This window comes from Dermacentor silvarum, chromosome 2, assembly GCF_013339745.2.
Source record: "Dermacentor silvarum isolate Dsil-2018 chromosome 2, BIME_Dsil_1.4, whole genome shotgun sequence".
NCBI classification, from domain to species: domain Eukaryota; kingdom Metazoa; phylum Arthropoda; class Arachnida; order Ixodida; family Ixodidae; genus Dermacentor; species Dermacentor silvarum.
Genome location: NC_051155.1, coordinates 154,237,656 through 154,265,185, shown reverse-complemented (window position 1 = coordinate 154,265,185; position 27,530 = coordinate 154,237,656). Strand labels below are relative to the sequence as shown.

Here is a 27,530-nt window from a genome sequence, read left to right as displayed (position 1 = left end):
GTGGGGGAACGAAGTCGTGGTTACCCGCCACTATCGACCAGCCCAACAACCGGCCGTACACGCCATCAAATACAGCCGATATTCATCAACACACGTAGAGTTAACCTGTAGAGCGCGTGAAATGGTGGCACACAGCAAAGGGGGAAAACACGGCCACGTGGAAGAAGGGAGCGAGAAAGATTCCGGCAGGAGTGCCACAGCGTGTCATGCCGTTCTAGTGACCTCCAACATTTCTGGCTTCACTGAGTTACAGCTTGTATTCGTATCTCGCCGCCGCTCCTTCGCCGAATGCCACGGCGCCATCTTCGATGCCGTGTACAGCACTCGTTATCTCGACAACGGCGAGCTTGACATTCAAGTTGGATTCCTGCCGTCAAGGTGCGTTTACACCTTTCAGCAGCTGGAGCGCCATCGTTTCCTGGTGCCCTCTGGGCTGACGTGCCTTAGCCCGACGGATGTGAGGAATTGCATAGGGAATCCGCAATCCGATGAAGACGCACCGCCGCCGCATGTGAAGAGCACCCGGCGAGCCGGCGACGTGCAGCTGTGCCCAGAGTCCACCAAGCGCACTCTGTGGGATAAAGAAATCCACGACATCCACCACAGGTGTGAGGTAACAACCTGCGGCGCGGTGTCCCTCATCCCTGATCCATACACCATCACTGTGTGGTGCACAATGCAACCGGCGGTCAACTCCACAAAGCACTGCATGGTGGGAACGAATTCCTGGGGCGAGCGCACCAGCCTGTGCCATGAATGCGGCCGCGATCAGCACCGAATCACCAACGCGGACATCGGACACCGCGTGGACGAGATCTCCGATTGCGGAGTGACCTCCACGGCTGCCAAACGCTGGCTGATTCATCTACTGGACGCCCGAGTATCCAGGTTCGTTCAGCGAGAGGTTCCACAACCTTTGCTACACACTGCGCTTGGACACCAGGCACCGTTCTTCGACGGTCGGTTCAGCGATTTATGCCAGGTGAAGCAGAGTCACACGCGAAGATGTTAGATGGCCCGGGTGGTCAGCGGCGGTACATTCAGCGGACACTGCAATTTCCCGATGAGATATCCATAGTGATTGCGGAAGGCGTACAATGCAACCGGCAGCGCAGCATTTTGGGAACGTTATCGGTTGCCACGCCTTTCTTCAAGGTAATCGCCGACCTTGATCCGATTCAAGTTTTTATTGGTCCGAGTGTACCACACGAAACCATGCGCCTACAGTCTACAAGGCATCAATATGGAATGTGGCAGCCGAAAGTCGGATTAGTAATGTATTACTATAATGATTGTCTGCATAGTAAAACACGTTTTGATGAAACATCGTCTATATCAGTGTGGCACGTGAAGCGTTCACATGCATTGCGTTATGATATGTATGTCAAAATGTATTTGTGATTAACACTTTCTTAGAGGTTGATCATTCTAGAAATTTCCTGTTACGAAGTATAAATGCCGTCTTGCCGTGGGCATATTTCATTTCCCCTTTCATTTTTTTTCTTGCTATTCCTCACTATCTCGTACATCATCCACACGGCACCGCTTTTGCCGATATTGTTTAAATCGGCCACTCGCACTTCGCATGATAAGAAAAGAATAATTTGGAACGTTACAAAATACTGGTCCTGGTAAAGTAATTATTCAAGTCTAGTCACAGCGCAAAAACTCGTGCGATAGCTCAGTCCTGCAAGACTGGTGTGGTAATTGATAAAAAGATCGCCAGCCCTTCCACTCCGTAAAGATAGCCACAGACTGCCCCGTTCCGAAAGAAATCGAAAATGGCTGCCCGCCGATCGCTCAGGCCCTCGCTACTCGTACCTGCGGGTGAGCATGCATTTATTTGCGCATGATAAACCTTTTTTCGTGGCAGTAAAACGTTATCGAACCCTTTCGGCATGCATACGACATCGCTCTGCCAACTCTTCCTTGCTGAGGATCCGTTCTAGCGGCATTCTTAGCCTTCCGTTGCACGCCACCGCGATTTTCGACCAGTCACCACAAGCGAAGTAAGTCGAAGCGGACCAATCGGAGAAGCCGGCACCACCCTCTTCATGCGGTTATCTATTTTCACTGTGATGGCTCGGCCCCATCAAAACCCTCTCCACTAGAGCGTGCTCCTCGCCTCTTGTCAGCCAATTAGATAAGAAAAACCGCTGAGTGTAGACAATGTTATTGGTTTTGAAAGCGAATAAAGGTGACCTCCTATAAAAGAGGAGAGTGTTTGATTGGGTTGTTCAGACAACGCTGCGGGTCACCGCCCGATGCTTGCGTCGGTGATTACGTAAATTTGACGTCAGGAGTTTGGATTCAAAACAATTTGGAATAATTTTACGTTATAGCGCCCTGAATGTGCCCTTGTTCTTCATCCTGCCTTAGAATCTCTACAATCATTCATACTTGTATCGCTGTTCGTCGGAGCGGATCACACTGATGAGGGACAAGTTGCTGTCGAACCACAAACGCTTGCGTTACGTGTCTCAAGTTTGCTCGGCGGCGTGGTTACCAGCATCCGCCCGCCATTGCCGCTTGCGATTCTTCAAAATTAAATTGCTTCAAAATCTAATCTGTCCGTCACGTAAGACAATGAATGGCTCATACGCCCTTAAGCAATGGCTCATACCCCCCTAAACGCGGCCACCCCATTACGACGACAGAAGAGAAGTGAAATTCTACGCTGGAATGATGAGCGGCAATGGAGCCAGCTGTGGAAGAAGACGACTATGACGACGACGATTACGACTACATACGCGGGAGCGATGGCACTAGCTTTAGCAAATTCCTCAGATTTTCAGCACTTGTCACATTATTGGAATAGTAAACTCTGTCAAACGCGATCACTTGAAGTTGCAATCAGTTCACTACGCTGCCGAATTCCGTTTCCAAATTTTTACCTACATAGAGCTGGTCTGGTACCCTCACCGAACTGTCCCTATTGCGGGCAACATGAAACATTAGATCATTTCCTCATTGTGTGTCAAAGATATGCTGAATTGCCAAAAAGAACCTAAGAAACATCGTTCCGCCTTCTTAGATTACAATTAAATGTGCAAAATTTACTATCTTTGGGGCCCTCGACCCTTGGGCACAGCGACAGGTAGGTTGGCGATGCCATCCAGGATTTCATTGCAGAGGCAGAAAGATTTAGGCTATAAAATCAGAGCTTAAGGTTCCGTAATTTTTACAAAATCTATTATTAGCTGCTTATTTTTTTAGTTTTAATTTATTCCTTCATTCTATTAAAATCATGAGAGATAATCTACCTATTAATTCTAGTATACGTACCTATTCCCAAATTTATGTTTGTATAGTATTTTATAATTCTCCTTTCTTATTGTTATATCAAACTACCCGGTTCTTGGCCAATCCGCCAGAGTGGGTATGCACCACTACCATCTAGGCTTTGCATCTACATCTTCATTTACAGTGCGTTCGCGCGGTCGCCCCGAGGGTCGCCAACGTGCCAACTGTGGAAGAAGACGACAACACTCGAGCCATTGCTGATGATGATAGTTTTTTGCGTACACGGACGACACCGAAATCTGTGCCTTATAACAAGGTTCACTTGGAAAATCGGTGGATCCCACGCATTTATGTGGGAATAGGTGTTAGGTGAATCTTTCGGTGGTGCTTTCGGTTATGTTTTCGCAATATTATGCAAACATAACGCTAATGACCGAAATTCTTGCAGAAATTGACGTAAATGACGTGTTATTTTACGCAGTTATCAATGACGCAATTGGGCAAGGGGGTGTTTAACCAGACTTCACGCGATCAGGCAAGTGTGACGTAATGAAGCGATGAGCTCATTGGTATAACGTGCCCACATTGTGTACTTGCCACGGTCACTGTGCGGTGTACATCTTATACAAGATGTTCGAAGATGGTATCTACACAAATTTGAAAAATATCTGAGTAGAGTACAATATACTAAAAAAAGTATTTTTTTTTTTACTATCTAAATGCTCCTAAAATATGTGACATCGCGCAAGGGAAACTAATTTCTGCCTCATTCATTTTGTCGAAAAAGTGCAGGAGAGCAGGGGTGCTTCTATTTTTGTGTTACATCTCGGTCCCTATTCTCAGCATGCCAATACTCGTCTCGAACCGAGAACTTAACCAGGCATTGCATTTCTGCACATAAACCAGTCAACTGTTGTTGGAGTATCCTGAAAAGCCTCACACAACTGTACTTACGTTATGGCACTAAATACTACTTTTCAAAAGTATTAGTGAAATACCGAAATACTAGCAAAAATATTTAAAACGCGGTTTCTTGAACGGAGAAGTTCAGATATGTACAACTTTGCTGTGTGGCTATGATTCGCGTACTCGGTTATTGACTTTGAGGCTGTGCAGTCTGATTCCCGCGGGCGCCGCGACCATTTTCTGAATAAGAGCCATGATTTAAGGCCACGACCTTCCGGTCCGGAAGGATTTGGTTTTCGCACATGAAAGCGATAGCTGGCCGATGAGAAACGTCGTAGTGTAGGGCTGCGAATTAAGGTAAAATACCTAGGGTTCTTTATACTAAAATGTTTCCACTACATAATTGCGGTGATTACTTCATCCGGGAATCACATCTTCAAATTACAGCTGCTTTTCGGCCTTCACGGCTTTTTCGCCGACGACCATTGCAACATCTTCGATGCAGTGTACTTCCCGGAGTACGTCGACAACCGCGAGTTTGAACTTCAAGCATGTATTACATCCTTCCTGCTTCGTTTAAATCCTTCAACTGCTGCAATATCGCCTCCTCCTCTTGCCTTCAGTGCTTCAACGCCTTTGTCTAATGGCAGAAGAGAAATTGCGCTCTTGATCCGCAAGTAAGTAACGGCGCAACGCCGCTGCACGTGAAAAAAACACCCAGCGCGCTGGCGACGTATACAGCTGTGCGCGGAAACAAACAAGCGCAGTCTGTGGGAGGAAGAATTACAGAATGCCAATGATGGGCCCGAGCTAAGGACTCAAGGTACGATGCTCGTTATCCACGGGCCCTTCAACATCTTCGTGCGGCGCACAGTGCAAGTGATAAGCTCCACACTGCATGGATGAGAAAGAGTTCCTTGGACGACCGCACCTGCACGTGCCACTTATGGGGCGATTGGTCAGCAACGAGGCACCAGCTTGGACACGGAAAACTGTCTGGTCGAGATTGCCAGCCGCGGAGCCACTCGCATGGCTCCCTAGCCGCGGGTTGGTATATCTGATGTACGCGCGGGCGAGAAATTACAAAGCCTCTGCTGTGAACCACACTTCGAAAAAAAAAAAAAAAAAGCAGGGAGCCGATTTCGCCGACGAGCGGCTTTCGTGCTGTTGGCAAGGCGAGTATATACCGCACGAATGGGGAAGATGGTCCGGTCTCGCGGTGGCGTGCGAATCACGCTACGCGTGAGATGCGGCACCAATGTATACGCCCCCGAATCGTTGACGAGGATTGTCCGGGCACTCTCGCGGGAACGATGTCGGTTGCACGCCGCCCGTCAAAGCTACTTACTGCCGGCTGCAACTCGAGAAAGTTATTTTCGTTAGTTTGGACTATTATATGCTACGAATGGACTATTATATGTACTAAATGGCAGCTGACGGCGCAGTATACGCGTTCAGCCTGTAGAGATATGCTCTTTTTGATAAAAGATCTTGTATAATTAAAGACACTATCCATACGTCGCGCACATTTGGTTTTCCGAAACTTAGTAAGAAATATGGCATTACATTTATCGATGATTTCTTACAGATTAGCTGCATGTTTCATAACTTCAGTGTTAGAAATGATGAAATAAGCCCTGTTATCTGCTTTTGCGTCGAGCCGGCAGGCGGAAAAAATCAAGCTGCTGGTCTACCTCTTGCGATGAGATTTGCTAATGCGGTGGCAGTATTCCGGCTTTGTTGTCCTAAAATTTAGTTTACCAAGCCAGTTGTAAATATAAGAGCGAAGCGATTATGTTCTGTTTAAATTCATTGGGTTTTCCTCTAGTACTGCGTCACAAGTATGACGTCAAGTTAGTCACGTTTTGCTGCGCATCCTCATTTAATGCCAACTCGTTAACGAGAAAAAAATTGGAGGGCGGTGCAGTAAAGCCTCCTGGCTTTCTTGCGAAAAACAATTACAAGCTCGCAGTGGAAAGGCAAGAACACCGTGCGAAGGTGCAATACAACTTGCCAGTGATACACGCACCGTCTTTCGTGATTATAACGATTATTCTTCGCTACGGGACGACTGTGATTGGCAGCCTTTCGTAGCGCGATTCGACAATATACAGCTGCCAGAAATATTGGATAAGTTTCTGGTACGGCCGCGATATTGCATAGTGCATGACTAAATTGACGAAGTGCTCGACAAGCTTTGAAAAGCGTTTCTTACGAGAGAATTATGACCGAAATACGACAGATTTAGGAACCTAGCAATAGCTTGGAGAGCTTATAACTCTGCGAGTCATAAGTACAGAGAAAGAAGTTAATTCGTTTTATGTCTCAGCCTGGTACTGAAGTAGATGTAACACTCATTTTTATGCACTGACACTACAGTTCATGAGTTAGTTTCTGACTCCGATGAAATGTATCTTCACTTTTTGTGTGTGTGTGAAGCTTGGCCTGCTGCATATATGTTTACAATTTAAATAAAAGTGTGGAGGCCCTCCTCGCGGAGAAATTGCAGAAGTGGCATGGCGAACTTATTTGTCATTATCTAACGCCTTTATAACAGTCCATCCGATCAATTCGTAGCTTGGCAGCTATCAGTATTTTTTCTCGAGTATCCCTCGATTCTCGGCAGATCCGCAACAAGTGGTGAATGTACTGTAGAAGCTGGAGCAGCACACTTTGGACATTTCACTGGGTCGTTAGGTGTTGAACCTGTATGCCCAGCTGACGAAAGGTGTAAGGGCCGCCCAGCCTGTATTCTCCGTGCTAGGCGACGTCAACATACTTTCGCCCTCTGCTGTATGTATACATAAGCTTGCATCACAATAGTATATATATATATATATATATATATATATATATATATATATATATATATATATGTGTGTGTGTGTGTGTGTGTGTGTGTGTGTGTGTGTGTGTGTGTGTGTGTGTGTGTGTGTGTGTGTGTGTGTGTGTGTGTGTGTCATTTGCAACACTACATTCATTAAGTTTCCACCAATAGACGAAGTTGCACAAACTGGCAGATAGCCAGAACGGCAGCGCAAAGCAGCAGCTCTATGCTGCAAGTCTCTATTAACAATTTACCAAGTATGTTTCAGAGGCGTGGCTCACAACCGCATTGCAAAATAAGTTATGCTATTCTTACTGCTTTCGAATAGCTCGAATAGAATGGTAAAGAGGTGCCACTTTACTGGACCATTAAGCTTGATTTATCTTTAAGGCATTGATTTTGTGGAGTCAATACCCTTTTTGAATTTGAGTCGTCTTGCACTGCGTTTCACAGACGATAGCTTTCATATGTGCAAACCTCAAATAAGGTTTCGAAGTTGTCTGCACATATGCAGCAGACACATTCAAGGCTGGCTTCCCCGCAACAAGAGGGCTTGCAGGGAGAAGCCCACTTACGAAATGTCCTTCCTTGTACAGGTCGTAGTCACGATATTGCACGTATTTTTGTGAGCATGTAGCTGAGAACCCCGCTGTGGCATCGGTATGCGTAGTTGTAAATACTTCACGAGTAAGCTTTGTTTAAACCTGTACTTTCGATTCTCAAAGCAACTGCCACAACGTTATGTAGCTACGCGCTACAAACTGACCGCAGGTGAAGTTTGCAATGGCGGGCTACATATGGGGAATATCAGAGCCATGACAGATAAGGTGTACACGAGATAACGTAGCGCTCTCACAAATCTGATCGTTGCCTGAAGTACATAAGCTAGGCGAAACTGGGTATCCCAAAAGCAACCCTAAGGGTGTCAGAGATCAGCCAAAATCTCCTGGAAGGGAGAACGTTATCGAACGCATCGGAAAGGTGCAATGCGGTAGTGCACACGAAGCTCCCAAAAGCTGTTGGTTATATCATTGCTACTTATCATATCGCTGCGGGACAGGGAGGATACCTATTATTTAATATATTGTTGTCGCAAGCTCTTCACCAGCGCACAAATAAGTGTTGCTACTTGTAACACATAGGAACTGAGCTAATACTTTCGCGGCAAGTTTCAGCCTCTAGGATTCTAATTGATATTCCTTCACAAAGCTGCAGCCATTTGTAAGATGTTTGTTCATCAACGCCATAAATAATATCGTCTGCGCACAGCTGATTACATTATCTTCATTTGAAGTTATATTCCAAGAATTACTGGGTAAAATACATTGCTCGTCTTGTGTAAAACAAGTGCGAGTCCTGTTATTCCGCGATACGTAGCGCGGCTATTCACCTAGAAGCAATTTTTTGACGACGGTTAACTGAGAAGATCTCGGCGGAGTTATTAACTTTCAGCTCAACATTGCACCGAATTTAAAAACAGCAGTAACATCCCAGAAACTACGCAGCATTCGTTGCATGCTTCTAAAGCACAAAAATCCGGTTGGAACTCCTAACAGCTGTTAGCGCTGTCCTGACGCCTTTCGCGGTTCAGATACGAAAATTACAGTAACGACCAATTGCGTCCGCTCTAGCAGACAGCTCCACTTCTCGGAATTGAGCAGCTGTCCTTGCTTTTTTCTTTTTTTTTGTTTACCAATACATATACGGAGACCTTCATTAAGGCGGAACTTATTCCCGAATACAGTACAGTTTCAACAAGCACTGTAGAAGCACGGCTGTCTACAAGTTATTGGACGGAAGCGTGTCATTTCGGCTCAAAATCATTTGCAAGCTGCCAATTGTAAGACTTTAGGATTTTTCGTTATAAATTCTTTACATTACAACGTACGTCCACGGTTCTTTAGGACGAAAAGAGAAGTTAAACGCGAAATCGCACGCGCAACATTATATCAGCTTTTGAAGCGTGTTTGTCAAGGGTATAATACCGAGCTTACATGCAGACCGTAATATTTGTAAGTGACAAGAAGATATACGTTCAGCAAAGTGATGACACCTATTATCAGGACGTGTTCCCTGAAATCCTTCCGATGATCTGTTCATCTCTTCTGATCCGTTCAGCCTACTTCGCTCCAAAGAAAGCACGTGCTAGAAGGCTGAGAAACTCGATCCTCTTGCCGATCTCGCACATAGAAAGAAAGAAAATGACTCGACTTCCGGTCAAATTTAAAAAGACCACTTTTATTGGTACTCCGTATGTACAAAGCACCTCATTGGTACAACAGAAAAGTGTTGCACTGAAACTCGTGCCATGCAAAATGGCAACATACCAAGAGATTGGATTAATTTAGGTGAATGTACAGCGTTATTGCTTCTGCGAGAAGTGGTACGTGGGAAATCCCTGAAATCCTTCCGATGATCTGTTCATCTCTTCTGATCCGTTCAGCCTACTTCGCGCCAAAGAAAGCACGTGCTAGAAGGCCGAGAAACTCGATCCTCTTGCCGATCTCGCACATAGAAAGAAAGAAAATGACTCGACTTCCAGTCAAATTTAAAAAGAAAAGACCACTTTTATTGGTACTCCGTATGTACAAAACACCTCATTGGTACAACAGAAAAGTGTTGCACTGAAACTCGTGCCATGCAAAATGGCAACATACCAAGAGATCGGATTAATTTAGGTGAATGTACAGCGTTATTGCTTCTGCGAGAAGTGGAAAAAAGAAAAAGGAACAGCTGATATCACAAATGTATCTGTTACGAAAGTAAATTTGTTCGGCGACCGTGGCGACATGGATGGTACGCCGTTAAGGGAGAAAAAAAAAAAAGGAAATAAGCAAGCAAGCGAGGTGACTTTGGGCTGATACGAAGAACACAGATCACGTTGAACGCGCGTCGTCGAGGGCGGTGTGAGCCCGCCCAGGCCGCAGGAGCGTCGACCCCGCAATCACTTCTTGTACTTCTCTATGAGCTTGCCGGCGTAGGTGACGTAAGCTTCCTTGGCTTCGTCTTGGCTGGTGCCTGCACATGGGGACAAAAGTGTACACTGAGTCAATTGAGAACGGGATACGGTACATGAGCGCCAGTTTTCTGTTTATTACTCGTTCTAAAGCCCAATCCGTTACATTCAGCTAATACAGACAAGGGTCACAAATCAGGATCCTTACTTACTGACTAAGATATTGATACTACAGCCGTAACCACCAGCGCACACCACGAGATCTCGAAGGCCATGCTACAGCGATACGATAACATTACTCGAAGGTATATAGTGCGAACAGAACACGAAAGGGCACAAAAATGAAAGCGAACACGAGACACAACACTGGCTAAAAAACTTTTTAATAGTAATGATCGATCGATTGATTGATTGATTAAACGAGACCGTTATCCTGATCAGTGTTCTTCCTGTTAGTGTTCGTATTTTCGTTCAGTGCACTTTTAAAATGAACCCATAATATTACTCCTTGTAAGTGTAAGCAGTTCCACAATAATTTAGCGCTGGAGTGGAAGCTACGAGGCCTGCTCTGGCGCCCTCGGGTCTGAAGAGACGACGCTCTGACGCCTAAAGGCATGGGCTTCACAGCAAAAGACGCGCCTTCATAAAATTACGTTCCTGATTGGCTGACGTCAACCGTAGCTTTCACTCCGGCGTCACATTATACTGGGATTGAGTATACTATGGCCAGCACTGGGCAGACGCTAGAAGCCACGTTGATTGGTTCACAAGGCCCAGTTCCGCGCATACTCGGAAGAAGTAAGCACAAACATAGCTTCAAACTTGGCGCTGATTATCTTTAACGGCCTCAAACAGTCATCGTAACTTCCTCGCATCATCCCTCTATTAGCCTTAACAAATATGTGCATACGCCACCGTCCCTTTATGCAATACCACTACGCCAGCAGGGGTCGTTAACGACAAAAGGGCCAATTAGCGAAGAAACTAATGAAAATTTCACTGAATAAATGTTTACGGTGATGATATAAAGCAAGCCTACGGCAGTGTACATCTCGTTCGCGACAATAAACGTGAGCCGCTACTTTTACTCAGGTGCAGCTGCCTCGACGTTATGTCTTTCTGTTACTTCATTTATTAGTATCTCTTCATGCTTTCCTCAAATAAATTACGATTTCAATCCTGCATATTCTGCTCTAAGACCATTTACCTAATTCCGTTGCAGCAACGTAAACACATCGCAGACAAGGGCCAATTATTCTACTTCTAATATTCCTTGGTTCACTAAAGAGAGGAATAATACCACCTAATTTGTTATTCTCGGTCAGTTTTTTTTTCTAATTAAGTTACAAATACATACGATGAACAATGTAAGGTGGATTATACTCTCCGTCTCTTTGCATCACTAATAGGTTCACCGGTGAGCAAAAGAATACGGACAGGCTCGACAAAAAAAAAAAAAAAAAAAAAAAAGACAGATTTTTTTGTAATTCAGGCGCACAAACAGAAATTGACGAGTGCATAAAAACGTTCGCAGCGTCAAGCTTGAACTGCAGTCCTCAATTTCAAGTTAGATTAATAGGTACAGAAAGAAAATTGGCTTGATCGCGGAACCCCTGGTTCGCATATTTTCGCCCAGAAGAGTACAGTCCATTTATATAATTTGGCAACGTTCTGCGTGGCATTACAAGGACGCACGCTGCTGCTGAATACATAGGATGGCAACGATAAGTGTGCGCGTTGACCAGATGTTTCGTGGACGGGCAACTTCCGCAACAGATTTCAAAGATTGTTTAAGCGTGATTTCCGAAGCTGATTTGGAGATATGGCCGACTAGCTACACTGGCTTGCAGCCAATTTGCGCGGCCTGCACTGACCGTCTAAAGAGACAGTTAAAAACAAAGATAATTAAGAGGCCTGTCTCCCGGTATTACGTTACTAGCATCTCTGTCCAACTCCAGTGGTATGTAAAGTTTGTTGGCAGTGACAGGGACTCATAATATAAAAAGGGGACGTAATAAAGCGTTTGCGACTCAGGATCTAGCAGACATTACATTGTGACAGAAACAAAACTAATTCAATAGAATGCAGCCGCAATGAAGTCATGCAGAGCAACCGCAAATAGCCCAGTGGCAGCTCAGGAGAAGCTGTGTACAATCGCATGATAGAGCGACTGCCAAGCTGATGCTTTCACATGCCCGTGTGCGCATGAACGAGTATTGAAGGTAGCGCCACTCCTCCCATCACCGCGCACGCCGTTTTTTCGAGCACCGCACTCGTTCGCACGAATCAGCGGACGTACATACAGGGCAGTTTATAACAGCGGAGCTGTTTAAGCTTGGCAAAATGCCGGTGTGCAACGCAAAAATTCGCTGAGCGAGGAGGAGCCACGTCTCTCGCGAGCATAGCGCGCGCCGGCTCGCGAGAGAGGAGCCCGGACATTGACGTCATAACTGCGCCGAGCACGCGTTCAGCCATGTGAACGCGCTAATGAAAGCGTGCGCGCGGCGGCGCCCTGGCATTTCTCCGCTCTACCGAGATATGGCTCGACCTAAGCGCTCCTTGACGCTGGAAGAAGGGGCTGCCCGACGAGAGAAGCGCCCGCAAGCCACGCGGGAAAGGAATCGCCGTCTTCGTGCCGATCCAGCCTACGTCGCCCAGACGACTTGGAATACCGAGAGCGCGAGAATAAAGCCAAGCGTCAACGCCGCGAAAGCGACCCCGGCCTCCGATAAACTAGTTGCCAAGAAACGTCGCCCTGCTCCGCTGTTTATTCAGACTTGGCACCGCTAGTGCCAAGCTGGCCACATTTAGTTTTTTTAGACAATACAGATTTTTTATATATATAAATAAGCTATGACGGTGAGACACCTGTCGTTTCGGCATACCAGCTCTACGGCGAGGCGAAAATACTTTGCGCTGCTTAAGTTACTCTGAAAACACTAACCAAAATTTGTTCGTTAACTTTTTTTTTTCTTTAGCTCGAGGGCAGTTGTTTATACGGAAACCTTGTAGGGCGTCACAATATATGGCATACCCCCTTTTTTTATAAATCCAAAATATCGCACGTAATATGAGAGATTCATCATCGAAATTGAAGGCCAAATTTGTGAGAAAACGGCGTATGCGAAAACACACACACACACACACACACACACACACACACACACACACACACACACACACACACACACACACACACCACACACACACACACACACACACACACACACACACACACACACACACACACACACACACACACACACACACACACACACACACACACACACACACACACACACACACACACACACACACACACACACACACACACACACACACACACACACACACACACACACACACACACACACACACACACACCACACACACACACACACACACACACACACACACACACACACACACACACACACAGGGAGAGAGAGAGACGTATACAGAGGGAGAGAGAGAGATGGCGTATCGGGAGAGCGCCACAACCTTCAACGCGATTTTACGACGGTTGACTATGAAGACCACACGAGGGAGCGTTTCAAACTATGCATTCATGTACAAATTACATGCGACTATTGTGCCACATGTTGTAACTTTGCTATGGCTGACCTTTATTTTATTTTAATTTTTTTCGGGGCGGATCGCATTAGAGAACTTCCTTCTCTCTTCAATCAAATTGAAGCCGCTGAGTTTCCGGTAGCGGTTTGCCCAGCCGGCCGAAGCCAGCCTAGGTTCGAGAAAATACTGCACATGGTCAAAGCGTGCGCATAGAGCGCATACGTGCGACCAGAACAGAAAGTTAGACGGTGACCGGCAGATGAAAAGAGAACAGCGCCAGCGAAAAAAAAGAAAAGAAGAAAAGAGAAAAGAAATAAAAAATATACCAGCGGACCGAAGAGGAAAGGCAACGCGCAATAAACCGAAGACGGCGACTACATATGTATAAGAAGCGGCGACATGACGTGGGATTTCCGAGGAGGAAACACACAGCGCGCATGTACTAGGTATTTGCGCCCGCGCCATCGCTGAAAAGGCCGCACGAGAAGTCATTATTATACCAGTGAGACCGGTTATATTGGAAATCATCCGCCTCGTCTCTTTTAACAGAATGAACGTCATCGAGCCCGAGGCGAACTTACTTTTTGCGTGCGAAGCATGCTATAGGCGCGGAAAAGTACCGTGACATAATGGAGACGAGGAGAAGTGCACTCTACGCACTGGGACCAAGCCACGATGAAGTGACCGACGGGCGTGCAGTTTTCTTAGTTCCTCCTCTGCGGGGCAGTGAAGATGGCGCGGACGGACGGAGTTCTGTGGAACTAAAATGTCAGAGGATAACGGCATGTCAGTTTCACTTTTCTTTTTTCTCTCTTTCGTACTACCTTAATTTTATTTTGGTCTGTTTATGTGTGTCTAATCTTTCGGAATAAATTGTTGGAAGTCAACGCTGTGTACGTCTTCTTCTGTACCGTGTTGCGCTGCTCCAAGTTCTTAAACACCGTTTTGACAAAACAAACGCAGCTCCGGCCCTACCATAGATAACAAAATATCAGAGCAATATAGGAACAATCAAGTAGCCGTAATTACGCGATTAGAAGTAGATAGATAGATGATAGATAGATAGATAGATAGATAGATGATAGATAGATGATAGATAGATAATAGATAGATGATAGATAGATAATAGATAGATAATAGATAGATAGATAGATAGATAGATAGATAGATAGATAGATAGATAGATAGATAGATAGATAGATAGATAGATAGATAGATAGATAGATAACATGGACAAACTTTCTCCTTTTACTGCTTGCCGCTCTGCATACTCTTGGCATCGAGCACGTCCCAATATGACCAAGCGCAACAGCTGCAGCGTGATGAGGAATTCATTGAGGACCGACCGTTCGTCGCCGAATAGCGCAATTAACAGCGGGAGGCGCACAACAGCTGCAACGCTGTTCGCGTTCCACAAGCGCGCGGGTACGCAAGTACAATGGTGCATGCATGTACAATTTTGCATGATACATGTACAACAATAAACCTAGAAGGCACACTATCTGTTATAGGACCGTGGCGCTTGCGAGTGATGTGTTAGCGCCCTAGATTTAGATCGATCAACGAATCAATCGAACAATCAATGCGTTCTTTACCGACTGATTAGAGAATTTTTTTTTAAATTAAGACTAGCACGTAAAGAGAAAGAAAACTGGCAATAATAGCTAAATTATCACGCGGCGCTACCGTGCTAACGTTTTACACTGTAAAACGCCATTACAGCTACGTAGCTTTGCATTTTTTTTTTAACGAAGAAACACGACTCGTACTATCGCAGTAAACTAGGCCACTTGAATCAAGTCCAAGTGATTATGCCAGAAAAAAAAAGCAATACAGTAGTAGACACATTATCTTAGTGATGTCAGACGACCCACCGATAAAAGAGCGTTCAGCGAACAGATATGCACGCTAGAGAGCGATTTTTTTTTTTTTTTTTTTTTTTTTTTTTTTGCCGGAAGAGGTTCCGCAAGAACAGGCAGGACGCGTACGAGTCTACGAGGAAGTCGGTCTAGCGGGAAAAATCTAGTTTGATTTTTTTCTTGTTGCAATTGTTGCTAAGTTAGTCAGGCGTGTAAGGGGGTGGGGGGAAATCCAGACATTATATTCTAGGTCAAGCCCGTCTAACGAGGTAAGGTGACGTAAATGCAACGTGATTCGCGTTGCTTTTGTGAACGTGAGGGCGGCTCTGTCGGCGCCTCGTACCTTGAGGTACTTGATTTTACAGGAACTGTCGTCACAGCCAGCGCAATGGCTTCACTTTAAACCGACTGAAGTGATACCGCGGGCAGTAAGATTGTTCAGGTTATTCAAAAACTCATATTATCAAACTCATCGGTTTATCATTATTATCATTATCAAAGCTCAAAATTGTGATGGATAACCGGTAAATGTGCATAAGTTACACAATTTTATTCCAAGGGAAGCCCGCTGAAGAGAAGTCAAGGCACTGGGCTGATGCTTCGTCCATTTCCTAATCAGTGGTCACAATTACAGAGTAATGAAATATTGATATAGTGCACAATAATTCTGCACTGATTTTTTTTTTTTTTGGATACAAGAAACTGACTGAACAGCTCGAAGAAAGTGATAAAGAAAGTGAAAATATGGGAAAAACGATTCTCTCGCCATCGTTGTCGGAAAATGGCTTCACTAGAAGTGGTCATGCGCAGAAATACATGTGCGCGCTGAATTTACCCGCAGCGAAATGTTAGCGGTTTTTATCCTTGCCACCATTGGACAGAAATGGCAACAATTCGCGCGTAGACAAATGTACAACGCCGCTGCCGAAGGAATTAAATGGACATCAAGGGAAAGAAAATGAAATTCTCTGATTTTACGTGCTAAAACCACCATATGATTATGAGGCCAGCCGTAGTGGGGGAGAGACTACCGATTGATTTCGACCACCTGGGGTTCTTTAACACAACGCACGGTACACGGGCGTTCTTGCATTTCGCCCACATCAAAACGAGGCTGTTGCGGCCGGTATTCGATCACCTTCGGGCTTAACAGCGCAACGCCAAAACCATTACACCACCACGGCGAGTACAAAAATAATTTCCGATGTATTAGTAAATTACAGTTGCACAGTACTAGAAAACCCCTGTTATCGCCTATAGAAAAAAAGAAAAAGAAGGCTCGGTAAGCTACAAAAGGCGGGAAAACGATGGACGGGTGGCGACGCCACCGTGAAGCTTCCGCACCAGCTCACCGTGACGTCGCAGACTCTGACGACGTCTGCTAGGGCCTAGTTAATTTTTTAACAGTAAGGATAGATTGCATTGTAATCGAAAAGAGCTAAACGATGATTTTAGCCAGTTTCAATAAGATTCACTGTGCTTCAGCGCCCCCCCCCCCCCTCCCCAAAGAAAAAGGGGAAAAAAAAGAAAAGCACTTTGCTTTCTTTTGCGTTGCTTCAACGCGAATTTTCTTTATTATTTTTTTTTACTTTTACTAATTTACTAATGTAACACCAGCATTTAATAATTTTTGCTGTGTGTTTTCTTTGGTCTTTTTCTCTCGAATATTTCAAACGTAACTGAAGTGAATGTCATTTTTATGTTTGCTACTTCGATAAGTGACTGCTACGTTTGCTGTCTGCCACGCGGGGTCCGTTACCTTGTCGAGCTGTCATTATGACAGAATTTACTCCGGGCCCCGACCACCAAGCATGACGTGGGGGAATTAACATCACATTATATATTAAAAAATGGAACTTTGACTTTCATTTGCTCTTCCAATTATCCATCAATATATTACCACGAAATTAAAGATAATAAGGATTTAGATATAATACTTCATCATTATAAGTTAATTCAGAGTTTCTCTTTAGTGTATTTTTGAAAACCTTGACATCAGTTATGCTAGCTGAACTTCTGGAGCAGCCACAAGCTGAAACTGACGAGTGCTGTCGTATATTATAAACGGCACTAAACACGACACTGTCACAAGAAAAAAGCGATTTTTTGATGGCCACAAAATTTAAGAGGTGCCGTGGAAGCATTCACGCAAAGTGTGACAACTTCGGTGGGCACATGCCCCGATTCAACGCTCACACGTGCTCTGTACAAACAACATGGCCAGGAAGCGGCATAAAGCGTTACACAGAGGCAGCACCTTCACACGTCCTTCAGATTGCTTAACATATACAGAGACGACAATTTTCCTTCAAGCGCATTTTATGCTCCGAGTCGCGAACAGGGAACTTCCCGTTGAGTGTTACTCAACGAATTACCGATAAGGAAAGAACACCACCTGTCAAAAGATCCATGCTCTCAAATAGTACACATCAGATGCGGTAACTTATACACGCCGCCCGAAAAGGCAAATATTCAATTCTTCCTCTATATTTATACCCGGGGAGTTGCATCCGCTTTATGGGTAAAACAGTGCGACCTCTTTCCTCGAGGAACTTGTAGCTCCGCCGGTGTGACCTCGCGTGAAGAAGTTTAGATGGCCGGGCGGTAAAGAGCCGTCACTGCAAATTCCTTGGAACGGTCCACGTAGGAGTGGACGCAGGGGGAGGGTTCCAAATAACGGTCATCCACAAAGAGGTATTTCGGGCGGCGGCATGAAAGCCGAGAGCTGCCTAACGGAAGGAATGGCTGCCTGACAGCTGGGAGCGGGCGTGCGTGGCCACCAAAGAGAAGGTAAGGAGGTCAATGGCCCAGCTATTTGGGTCGGAGGAAAGAAACAAGCGAAGACGGCTACGGTGGCTCCACGCCGTTTGCCTGTAGGAACGCCGGGATTGCCGAAACTGAGGGGGAAAAAGAAAGCTCAGATCCGCGCTCATCGTGGAAACAATGGTAAAGTCGTATACGCGTATATTCCCTGCGTCTCGCCTTTTACGCGTAGCGTGTGCTTTGAAAGGTAAACGCGAGCGAGCATTTAGCGATCGCACGCGCCGGACAGTCCGCGATAAAAGCATGCGCAACCATTTAACCTTTTCGCGCGCAGGTTCCCACGCGGGTGAGCCGTGATTGATGCTTGACCCGTATGACCGTCTCTAATGAATTGTTGTTGCCCTGAAATTGTCGCTGTGCCGAAACGTCGGCTCCGACCTGACGCTTCCCTATTTCGCCCACTGTTGATCACTTCAAATAAACCTGACACAGGAAAAAAAAAAAAAAAACTTTTTTTTTTCTGTTTTGCGCGAAATGAAACACAGAATATCAAATGTCATCATGTTCTGTGCAGTACTACAAGGCAAAAAAAAAAGGGGGGGGGGGGGATTAAAGCATCCGCATACGAGAGTGACAACGATACGTCAAGAAAAGACACGCAAGGATTGCAGTGTGCGACTAAAATGTCTAGATGTATTTTTTTCTTTTTTCTCATTATGGGTACTGTATACAAACTTTCTTGTAATTAAGAAGTGCTTATCAACTTTACAGCAATAATCAAGGGACAGCTCCCAATAATAAGTTTACACGGGACTCGAGTCTACTGCGATTCCAATTATATACGCCAGCAACATAGGGCCGACATGGCGGAGCACGGAGGCCGTGCTAAAATTGGTTCTGTCATATTGCTGGAAGCAAAAGCAGGCGCTAAGCACGAAAGCCAGAAGCACTGCCTCTTCATTACCATGAATAAATACTTCATTTAATGCTGGGAGGAAATGCTTTCGTTGTGTTATTTTGTAATTACTTCATGCTGTCTTGTTTGACAGCTGCTCTTCGATGGAGATTATTCATAGATGCGCACGCCATGCGACAGAAATGGCATTAACTTTTCCCTTGTAACAGGGATATGAAATGAACGCCAAGAACACGCGAGGCTGTCTTTTTTTTTTTTTTTCAACGAGTTTCATCATGACAGGCTCTAGCAACGGTGCTAATCTTCTTGTTCTCCGTACCTTTATTACTTTTTTTGCGTCACAAAAGCGTATAGGGGTCCAGGGATGGAAAAGGCACACCGCGAAAGCGCTACAAATCCGAACGAAAAATTTAGACGCTCAAGCAATACGTGTATCGCGGCCAGGAGAGTGCAGAATGTCTTCCGTGCGTAACTCAAAGCTTCGCGACGAAAATGGGTCTCCAAGCGACGAATTAAAACAAAATTCCGAGGCAAGATAACCCACCGACGAACGCCGTCTCGCAACCGATATCATAAAGGCCCACCCTCCCTGGTGGCAAAATTAATACGGAGTCCCCCACAACGGCAGGCCTCATAATCAAATCGTGGTTCTGGCACGTAAAACCTCGGAATCCAATTCACTCAAGCCCGCCGCGCGCCGTGTTGACCGGCAATGCTTTCTTCCAGTCACGGCGACCGGGAGAGCGCTTCTGTTATACATGTCCAGACCAGATGTTTTAATCATGGACAATCGGCGAGCAGAGTGATGCTGAAGGGTGCGGGAGCGTTACGGAGTCCAATATCGTCCCTCCTCCGCTCTTTTCCCTTCGGCGATTTTTCAGTTTTCGAAAAATCGTTCTCGAAATAAAATCGTGGCTACGTAACTGTAGGAGACCAGGCAAAGATGAGAAGAAAAGAAAAAAAGATGATGACGAAGCTTACAAATATTCATGGTAAACTCCGTCAAAGAGCGAATCGTAGGCACGAACAGTAAAGCCGAAAGAAAATGCCACCCGCACACCAGTGGGAAAAGAGGCGTCGCCGCGGGAAACCGTATCGATCACGAGAGCGCCCCAATTGACATCGCCAGGGCTGAAAAGATAGCATCCTCACTGCACGCGCAATCAGTGTGGCGGCTAAGGTAGGACGTCGCCGGGCCCGACGACTGCAAGCGAGTTGCGCGCACTTCATCGGCGAGTCTCGTATAACCAATGGCGCAGCCTGGTGCCGAATCCTCGACTAACATTTTTAGGAATATACTTGTCTACTTTTGCGTGACACAAAGCGACCGAAGCGACACTTCACCGGAATTGAGGGACATTCCGCCCCGCTCGCTGGCTCGGCCAAACAAGGTCGACTGGAAGTGATAGATCGACGAGACGAGCCCGGGAATTACTTCCGAGGGGAACCCAGGTGTTCACTATAAAGGAAAGTGAACCTTACACGTGGTCCACCACATTCAGCGAAGGGGCGGAAGGACAATAGGCCAGTTTCACCAAATTCCCCCGCTTCCACTCAGCCTCGTTACGCACCACTCGATAAGATTCTGAGATATTTCCTCAAATGCGCAATAAAGCGGGTTTGAGCCAGTTGGGATTTCACGATGCGAGGTGTTGTAGCACCGAAATATGGGGAACGACGGACAAGCGCTGACTTCCAACTAAATTGATTCAAAGAAAACCGCTCCATCTGCACAGACGCCCTAAAGTATTTCCGTGACAAAATGAAGCCACGTTCTGCCTAGCCATACGCAGCCGCCCCACTGCAGTAGAACCCCCCCCGTGCCTTGCGCGCAGTGGAAGGAGGCTTGCTTCCTCCCCGCCTTCCTCCCTTGCGCGCGCGAGATCAAGCCACCCTCCTCGGCTCACCCTCACACGCTTTCACTAGCACCTACAGCATACGGCGCGCGGCCCCGGTGTTATCGCCCTTGGACCTCATACGGAACATCACGGCGACGCCAGAAATGCGCCTGGAGTGTCCATATAATTGCTATCGCAATAAAAAAAAAAGTTCGGCTGTTTTGGCTTTACGACTCCTGACTCCCAAGAGGCAAAAAACGTGCAAACGACAGGCGCCCGTACATCCTTGTTCTGCACTTGTTCGCGTACAGGGCTAAAGACACAATGGTCAGTGAGTTGCATGTAATGCAGTGAAAGCTTCGAAACACATAACTGGGAAGGTCGAGTTGAAAGAAAAAAATGTCACAGTTTCGCCCTAAGGGCGAAGCAATGAATGCGATAGCAACACAGCAATGTCATACGAAGTAAGCTGAGCGGCTTTGGTAGCAATATGAATTGTAGTAAACATGAGCTGATTAAGTAAGCAGGTGTGCTGCGGCGCAAGTAGACCGACATGAAGAGAGACTCGATGACCACGAGAAGGCGCGTGTGAAACGGTGGTGTTGATGAGAAGCGCTTCCCGTGGGCAGCGCGTGCGAAGGGACACACCTGTAGCGCTGCACTGCCGATCCGGGCAGCATTGCATGTGTAGCGTGCGTTGGAAAATGTGGCCCGACTATTACGAACTGAATGAACAAGCGTGGTGTGAGCGCGCACAAACACGAAGAGATCACACTGAATGACAGCAGACAACGACTGTCAAAACGCTGGCAGCAAGCATACGCCGCAGCGGGCGAAGGTACGTGCGGTCTATCGCTTCAACGGAAACTGAGCGGCGAATGCACGGCGCATAAAGGTCAGAGCCGTGTGGAGAAAAGAGACGGTGCGAGCGAGCGACGAGCGCGGTTGTTGGCAGGGAAGTGCGCCCCCCCTGCTCCCTCCGGCGCTGGCTTCCTGCTTCCTTGCTTGCGCGTGGGAGATTGAGTGCGTTCGCTCTCCGTGACTAGCGCGCGTCCCCGCACGCTTCCGCTCGGGCATACGGCGCGCGGCGAAGATTTTATCTATAGGGAACCTCACGGCGACGGCGACGACGACGCCGACGGCAGAAATCCGGTTGAAGTGTCCATATAATTGCTATCGCAATAAAAGAAAAGCGAAATAGAAAGAAGTCTAAGTAGTAAAGTATGCAAGCGCCGCTCGACCGGTGCACGGTGTCCGCGTAGAAGAGCAACGCAGTTACATAAGCACTGACCTTTCTTCTTGTTCCAGAAGGTCCACTTGGCGCGACCCTTGGGGTCGAACATGCCGGGCTGGCCTAGAAGGAAACAGACAGATTCGTGAAAAGGCAGCGTAGAGAGAACGACCTTGATCCCAGCCTAGCCACTGCGTTTCCGCTAACCCAGTCAGCGTTCTAAGCTGAGAAGCGGCACGCCAAACATGACCGTGTGCGCGCAGTGAAAACTGATGTCTTGGAGTATGCACGCTACGAGATCACAGGTGTTGCAACGCGAGCAACACGTCGATCTTAAGCTGCAACGCTCCAGGGGTCAAATTCTCAAAACTTTCCGTCCGTAAGTGCTCTTGGCCGCTGGTTGGCCGCCTTTGCTAATCATACGTCTAGCATCAGGATTGGCTTAAAATGTGTCTTACGAACAATTCTAGCGTATAGACGTCTTTGTGAATACCGGCCCAGCAGCCTACCGGCGTCAGCAGTTACGAGTGTTATCGAGCACCTTTATAAGTGGCTACGATACGTGACCGCGGCTGATGATATCTCGCTTGAAGAACTGCGTTCGAATTCACGGAACGCGGCGTTATACAGTCGAACCCGGATATATTGAACCCGCATATAACGAATCATTGTTTATAACGAACAGGAGAAAAGTCCCCTTGACAATTTTTGTATAAATTGTCTATTTTATATGTAGAATTACCTAAATATCGAACTTTTTTTTTGATCGCCTTCAAATTCGACATATCTGGGTTCGACTGTAATACAGCCATCGGCATACTTGCACGGCAGCGGTGCACGCGCTAGAGTGTTGGTCACTGGCATACGAAACAACTTGCTTCTAGCGCGCGATGTCAGTTGCCATCGCTCTGCAATTGGCTTTCGTAGCTTCCGCTTATGGACGATTTCGTCCAACACTAAACCAGCATCCTTTGCCGCCTGGCTGCATCGAGCGAAAGCGAGCCTTATCACATTTAATGGCCTATCGCGAACACCAGCGATATCGCGTGCGCTGCAGAAAGGAGAGTTCGAATAGCTGCGGCTGGCCAACCAGACAGCGCTAGCTCGGTATATATTAATTCGTTCCGATTCGGCGACCTCCGGTGTATCGCGCATACGCAGTCTGGCGAGAGCTTCCTTTCGCCTACATAATAAACCAGGTTATAGCGAACTCGTATACAGATAACTAGGCCAATATTGAACAACAGAAAACGAAGCTGTGAACGGGACAATGCATAAGATATATATAGTTTATCGAACTCCACATCGGATATATTGAACGCGCGCACGGCTACCGCGCGAGTGATGCTAGGCCGCGATATTGTAGCGATGCCTTCCGCTCGATTCTATACCACTCTTATCATATGCCGTTCACCACCGGCTGATCCCACTGATAACGCGGGCGGGGAGTCGCTCTGACCACTGCCGAAGCGCGAAAAGGAATAGCATCAGAAAAGGCAACGCTATACAATATTGCCGCCCTACTTTTGTTCCTCTCATTAGCGTTAACAATGCCCAAGACTGTTTGACTAGATTAAGAACTCTGCTTGTCGACAGTGGGCCTCTTCGGTTATCCGTCCCTGACAGTCCCGGACTGCCCGAGGCGGTGTTTTCAGTCAATGAGCGTAGCGTATTCAGCATCTCGGGAAATCCTGGACAGTTCCGGCACGACAAATCGAAGAAGCTCAGTGTGTTAGTCTCATCCTCAGTTCCAACGCAGTTTACTGCGACCTCTGTACTCCTGTAATCTAGCAGTGTGGTGGACCCTCCATCACGACATTTTATGCATACTTAGTCTAATTTCTGTGTCCCTGGTGTATTTTTTTTTTTACAGGCTCTCTGTGCAAGAACATTTTGTTCTTTATATTGTCTCTGTTACATTACCTCTTCAAAACTAGCAATTTCTCAAATGACGTCGGCGTGGCCACCGCCAAAAATAGAACCAGCTTACTTAGACGGTATACTAAACATACCACCTGATTAAATATTACATTTGTTTTCAGCGTTTACCGTAATTTTTTACGGTTAAGGAAAGAAATTACATTCTGATTCGAATATATCCAAACACAGGACATACCAAACGGATTTCTCACGCATTGTGTGGCTCGTTATTGAAGAAAACGTTTTGCCTATAATTCTCTTATAGCCAGCGCGGCTCAAGACGTCCACGCGTTCCCCTCATGTTGCTATTGCTTAGCTTAAGTCACATTATTTAAAGGTCAGAACTCGGCAGAGAAGCGCCGCACGCAATACAAGTGAGGCAGGCGTGACGTGATCCATTAGAAGACAATGCTGTACCAAAGGAATCCGGCTGCATGCACCGAGTAACTGCTGCGCGAAGTAGTAATGCACTAAGTAGTTGATTACGGTCAACTGTTGGGGTTAGTTGGCTCATTCCGTACAATGAAGATTAATCCCGTTTATCCGTTCATATACCTCAGTGCCGTCCTCGCTTTCAAAGTGGCACACATTTATCTTCACAGTACAGCTGCTTGTCGAGAGGCAAACAAATAATAGCAAAACACACACACAAAATATCGAGCTTGAAAAAAAAAAAAACGAAAAATAAAGAGCCTTGTGCATGAAGGGCTAAACTAAAGGAGGCGACCGTGATGTGAAGCACATCGCGCACCATAACCGGCCCCTGAGAGTTCGCCAGTGGCAGTTGTATAACTATACCAGAGGTACCTATAACGTAGTCACGGCTCGCTTTGCTATTCTTTGGGACATAAGTGTTCATTAAGTATAATAAACCATACTAGTCTCTTGCCATCAAAGCAAGCTGAAATGAATAAGATCCGTGACAGGCGCAGGAAGCCGTAAGCACACTCAGTCGGTGCAGTCATTTCTTTTACTCCCGTCACGAGTATACAAGAGAAATATTGCTGTTCTTTTTTTTTTTTTTTTTCCCTACCAGCGACTATTATGAATGGAGAGTATAAATGGGGCTGTCATTGCGAAAGAACCGCAGTCTGTATCGAAGCAACTAAATCTATTTTCTCGCAAGTACCACAACAGTGGTGAACACGACGCGGAGGAATGATTTCACTAAATAAGTTTTCGGCCTAACTCTAATCCCGCGTCAATTTTTTTTTTCTCACGCCCTGTAAGCTCGTAAAGACAGCGTAGAGCCCGACGTCACCTCATCAACTTAGTCATCGAAAATTTGCATGCTTAAATAAGTAAATTACTATTCCTACTTCCGCGTCTTCAACGATTACTCAACGCTGTGTCGAGGCCCCTACGCAAAGCAAACCCCAATTCATGCAAAATATAATTGACATTTATTCGCTCTCCGAGCAAGTAACCCAAGTGGCTTAAAACCAGCGGTGGATTTTAGCCACCACGAACGAACAAACCGGATAAGTTTGACAGCCATCGCTTTTAGTGAAAAAGGCACGCGGAGATACACTCGGAACTCAGATACGTTATCTTCTTTCTTAAATGAGGGCAAGGGCGACTGCGCTATCTGAGGGAAATCTACCAGGGCATATCTACTAGGGCGCCATATCGTTGCTGATCAAAAAGAAGAAAAATAAAAAAAGAAAGAAAGAGTGAGAACGAGAAAGAAAGTGTGCGGTAAGGACTCACTGATGTTGCAATCGCCGATGCTACCCTGCTTGTAGAGGGCGTACAGTTCAAGGAGCTCCTCGTCGGACGGGCGCTCCTTGAGGTTCTTGACGTCGTCGGCGGCCTTGTTGAATCTCTGCGAGGGCGGGAAACAATGCACATGAAGCCAGTGTTCACTGAAACCCTCCAAATTTTGATTTTCAAGCATGTGGAGTATGTAAAGAAATAATCCCTTCTTATCTCTCATTTCTCTCCCCCCCCCCTTCCCCATTTTCTTTTGCACAGATCAGATCAAGAGTAATTGTCGTCCGATAAGCTAATTGTACCGACTTAAAAAGTTGTGAGAGGTAGAGATAAAGAGAGGAAAGAAACCGGCCTTTGCTATAGCTGATGCTTTAGACCTGACTTTTAAACCAGGAGTTGCCTTTCGAACAGACAAAACAAATAGTAGCGTGCGAAATCTAAAATAAATTAGAGGAGGAGGAGGAGGGATGAGCACCGGCAAGATAGAGCGAACAGACATGTATATAGGCGAGCTTTATTTAAAAAGAAAATTGCAAGCGCACAATACTGTCTGCACGCCGGCAGATATTGTTCGTTATTTTCCGACTGTTGCAATGAACATGTACTGTACAAGCGTGGGACAGTCAAACCACGACACCTTCCTTCGCATGAAAAACGCTTAGAGATCAGCAACCAACGGTGGCTGCGTTTCAATTATCCACTCCGGTAATTATTATTATTATTATTATTTTTTACAAGAGTCGCTACGGAGAATAAATAAATGGACAAAGAATAACGTATCGGTGTGATACCCGCAACGCAGACGCAAAATATGTTTTCCCTGCATCTTCAGAGGTTCCTCCAAATGTTGAATAAATTATAATTTCCACAGGTTGAAAGTTAACAGGGGAGCGTTTAGTAACGATTATGACTCATTCACTTCGCCGAGTGGTTGATGCTGGCGATAACGGCTGCGAGCGGGCCAATGACGGAGGCCGAAAAGAATGGTCTAATAAATATAACTGTTACAAACTCTGGGCACACTCCCGTGAGTGCTGGCGCCGGTCTATGTATGCAGTTCCTATGCGGCCGGGCGCGAGCCCTCGCGAAACCGCATTCGATCTTTTAAAAAAGCTCGTGCCTGTCCGACGGAATCTGTCATACGCTTCGATGCGACTACCTCATAATCCCACCAAGAAATGAACGAATGATGCAAGCACGTCACAGGCTGCCACAAATAACGGGCTTTTTCCTTGTTCTGTTCCACAACAGCTTCGACAGTCTAGTAATGCCCTCGGTGGTTGTAAATCTCGCGCATTTATGATTTCCACACACTAGCGTGTATATGAACATACTATTTCTGGCAAAATTATATATCGATTAATGCGTGAAAAGTGCTTAATACGCGAAAATCGTAGAGGCAATGAAATCAGTGGGTACATGAACCTGGGTGCTGCATTCGGGTGTACGAAGTAAATAGCTACAACAAGTGTTTTGATCAGCAGATTTTAAACAATGTCGGCTAAATTAATCTTACTCGCTTACCTCGTCCAGAGACATGATGACTCTCTTGTAATCCAAAGAGCGAATAAACTCCAGGAAGTAAATTCAGGTAATCGCAAACCGGCTACCACCTTTATAGCAGTAGACAACTCGTGTCGTTGTCGATGCCGCTGCCCCGAATAGTACTAGTCCTCGTGTTGCTGCACAAGAACTGAAAGCTTTAGAATATAAAAACGCTTTTATTATATTTTTAAAAATTTAATAGTGAGCAAACGTTTTATTAGTAGTCAAACATGTTTTTTT

At 46.1% G+C, this 27,530-nt stretch overlaps 1 protein-coding gene and 1 long non-coding RNA gene across 2 annotated transcripts; one reads left to right on the top strand and one right to left on the bottom strand.

The window, feature by feature from the left end:
• The first annotated feature begins 9,200 nt into the window (after positions 1–9,200).
• LOC125943191 (uncharacterized) lies at positions 9,201–9,809 on the top strand. The gene is made up of 2 exons (XR_007465636.1): positions 9,201–9,363; positions 9,685–9,809. It is a non-coding gene; the product is annotated as an uncharacterized LOC125943191 (long non-coding RNA).
• LOC119441932 (acyl-CoA-binding protein homolog) lies at positions 9,524–27,402 on the bottom strand. Its single transcript, XM_037706601.2, has 4 exons — positions 27,270–27,402; positions 25,743–25,857; positions 22,173–22,235; positions 9,524–9,994 (listed from the first exon to the last, which is right to left on the bottom strand). The coding sequence occupies exons 1-4, from the start codon at positions 27,282–27,284 to the stop codon at positions 9,921–9,923; spliced, it is 267 nt and encodes an 88-aa protein (XP_037562529.1). The 5' UTR covers positions 27,285–27,402; the 3' UTR covers positions 9,524–9,920.
• Positions 27,403–27,530: the final 128 nt, after the last annotated feature.

Excerpts from the sequence above, each read along its gene's own strand:
- LOC119441932 (XM_037706601.2), bottom strand. Across the intron at positions 22,236-25,742 it reads CATCGGCGATTGCAACATCA|GCCAGCCCGGCATGTTCGAC; the intron begins GTGAGTCCTTAC and ends GTTTCCTTCTAG. Across the intron at positions 9,995-22,172 it reads CTTCTGGAACAAGAAGAAAG|GCACCAGCCAAGACGAAGCC; the intron begins GTCAGTGCTTAT and ends CCCCATGTGCAG.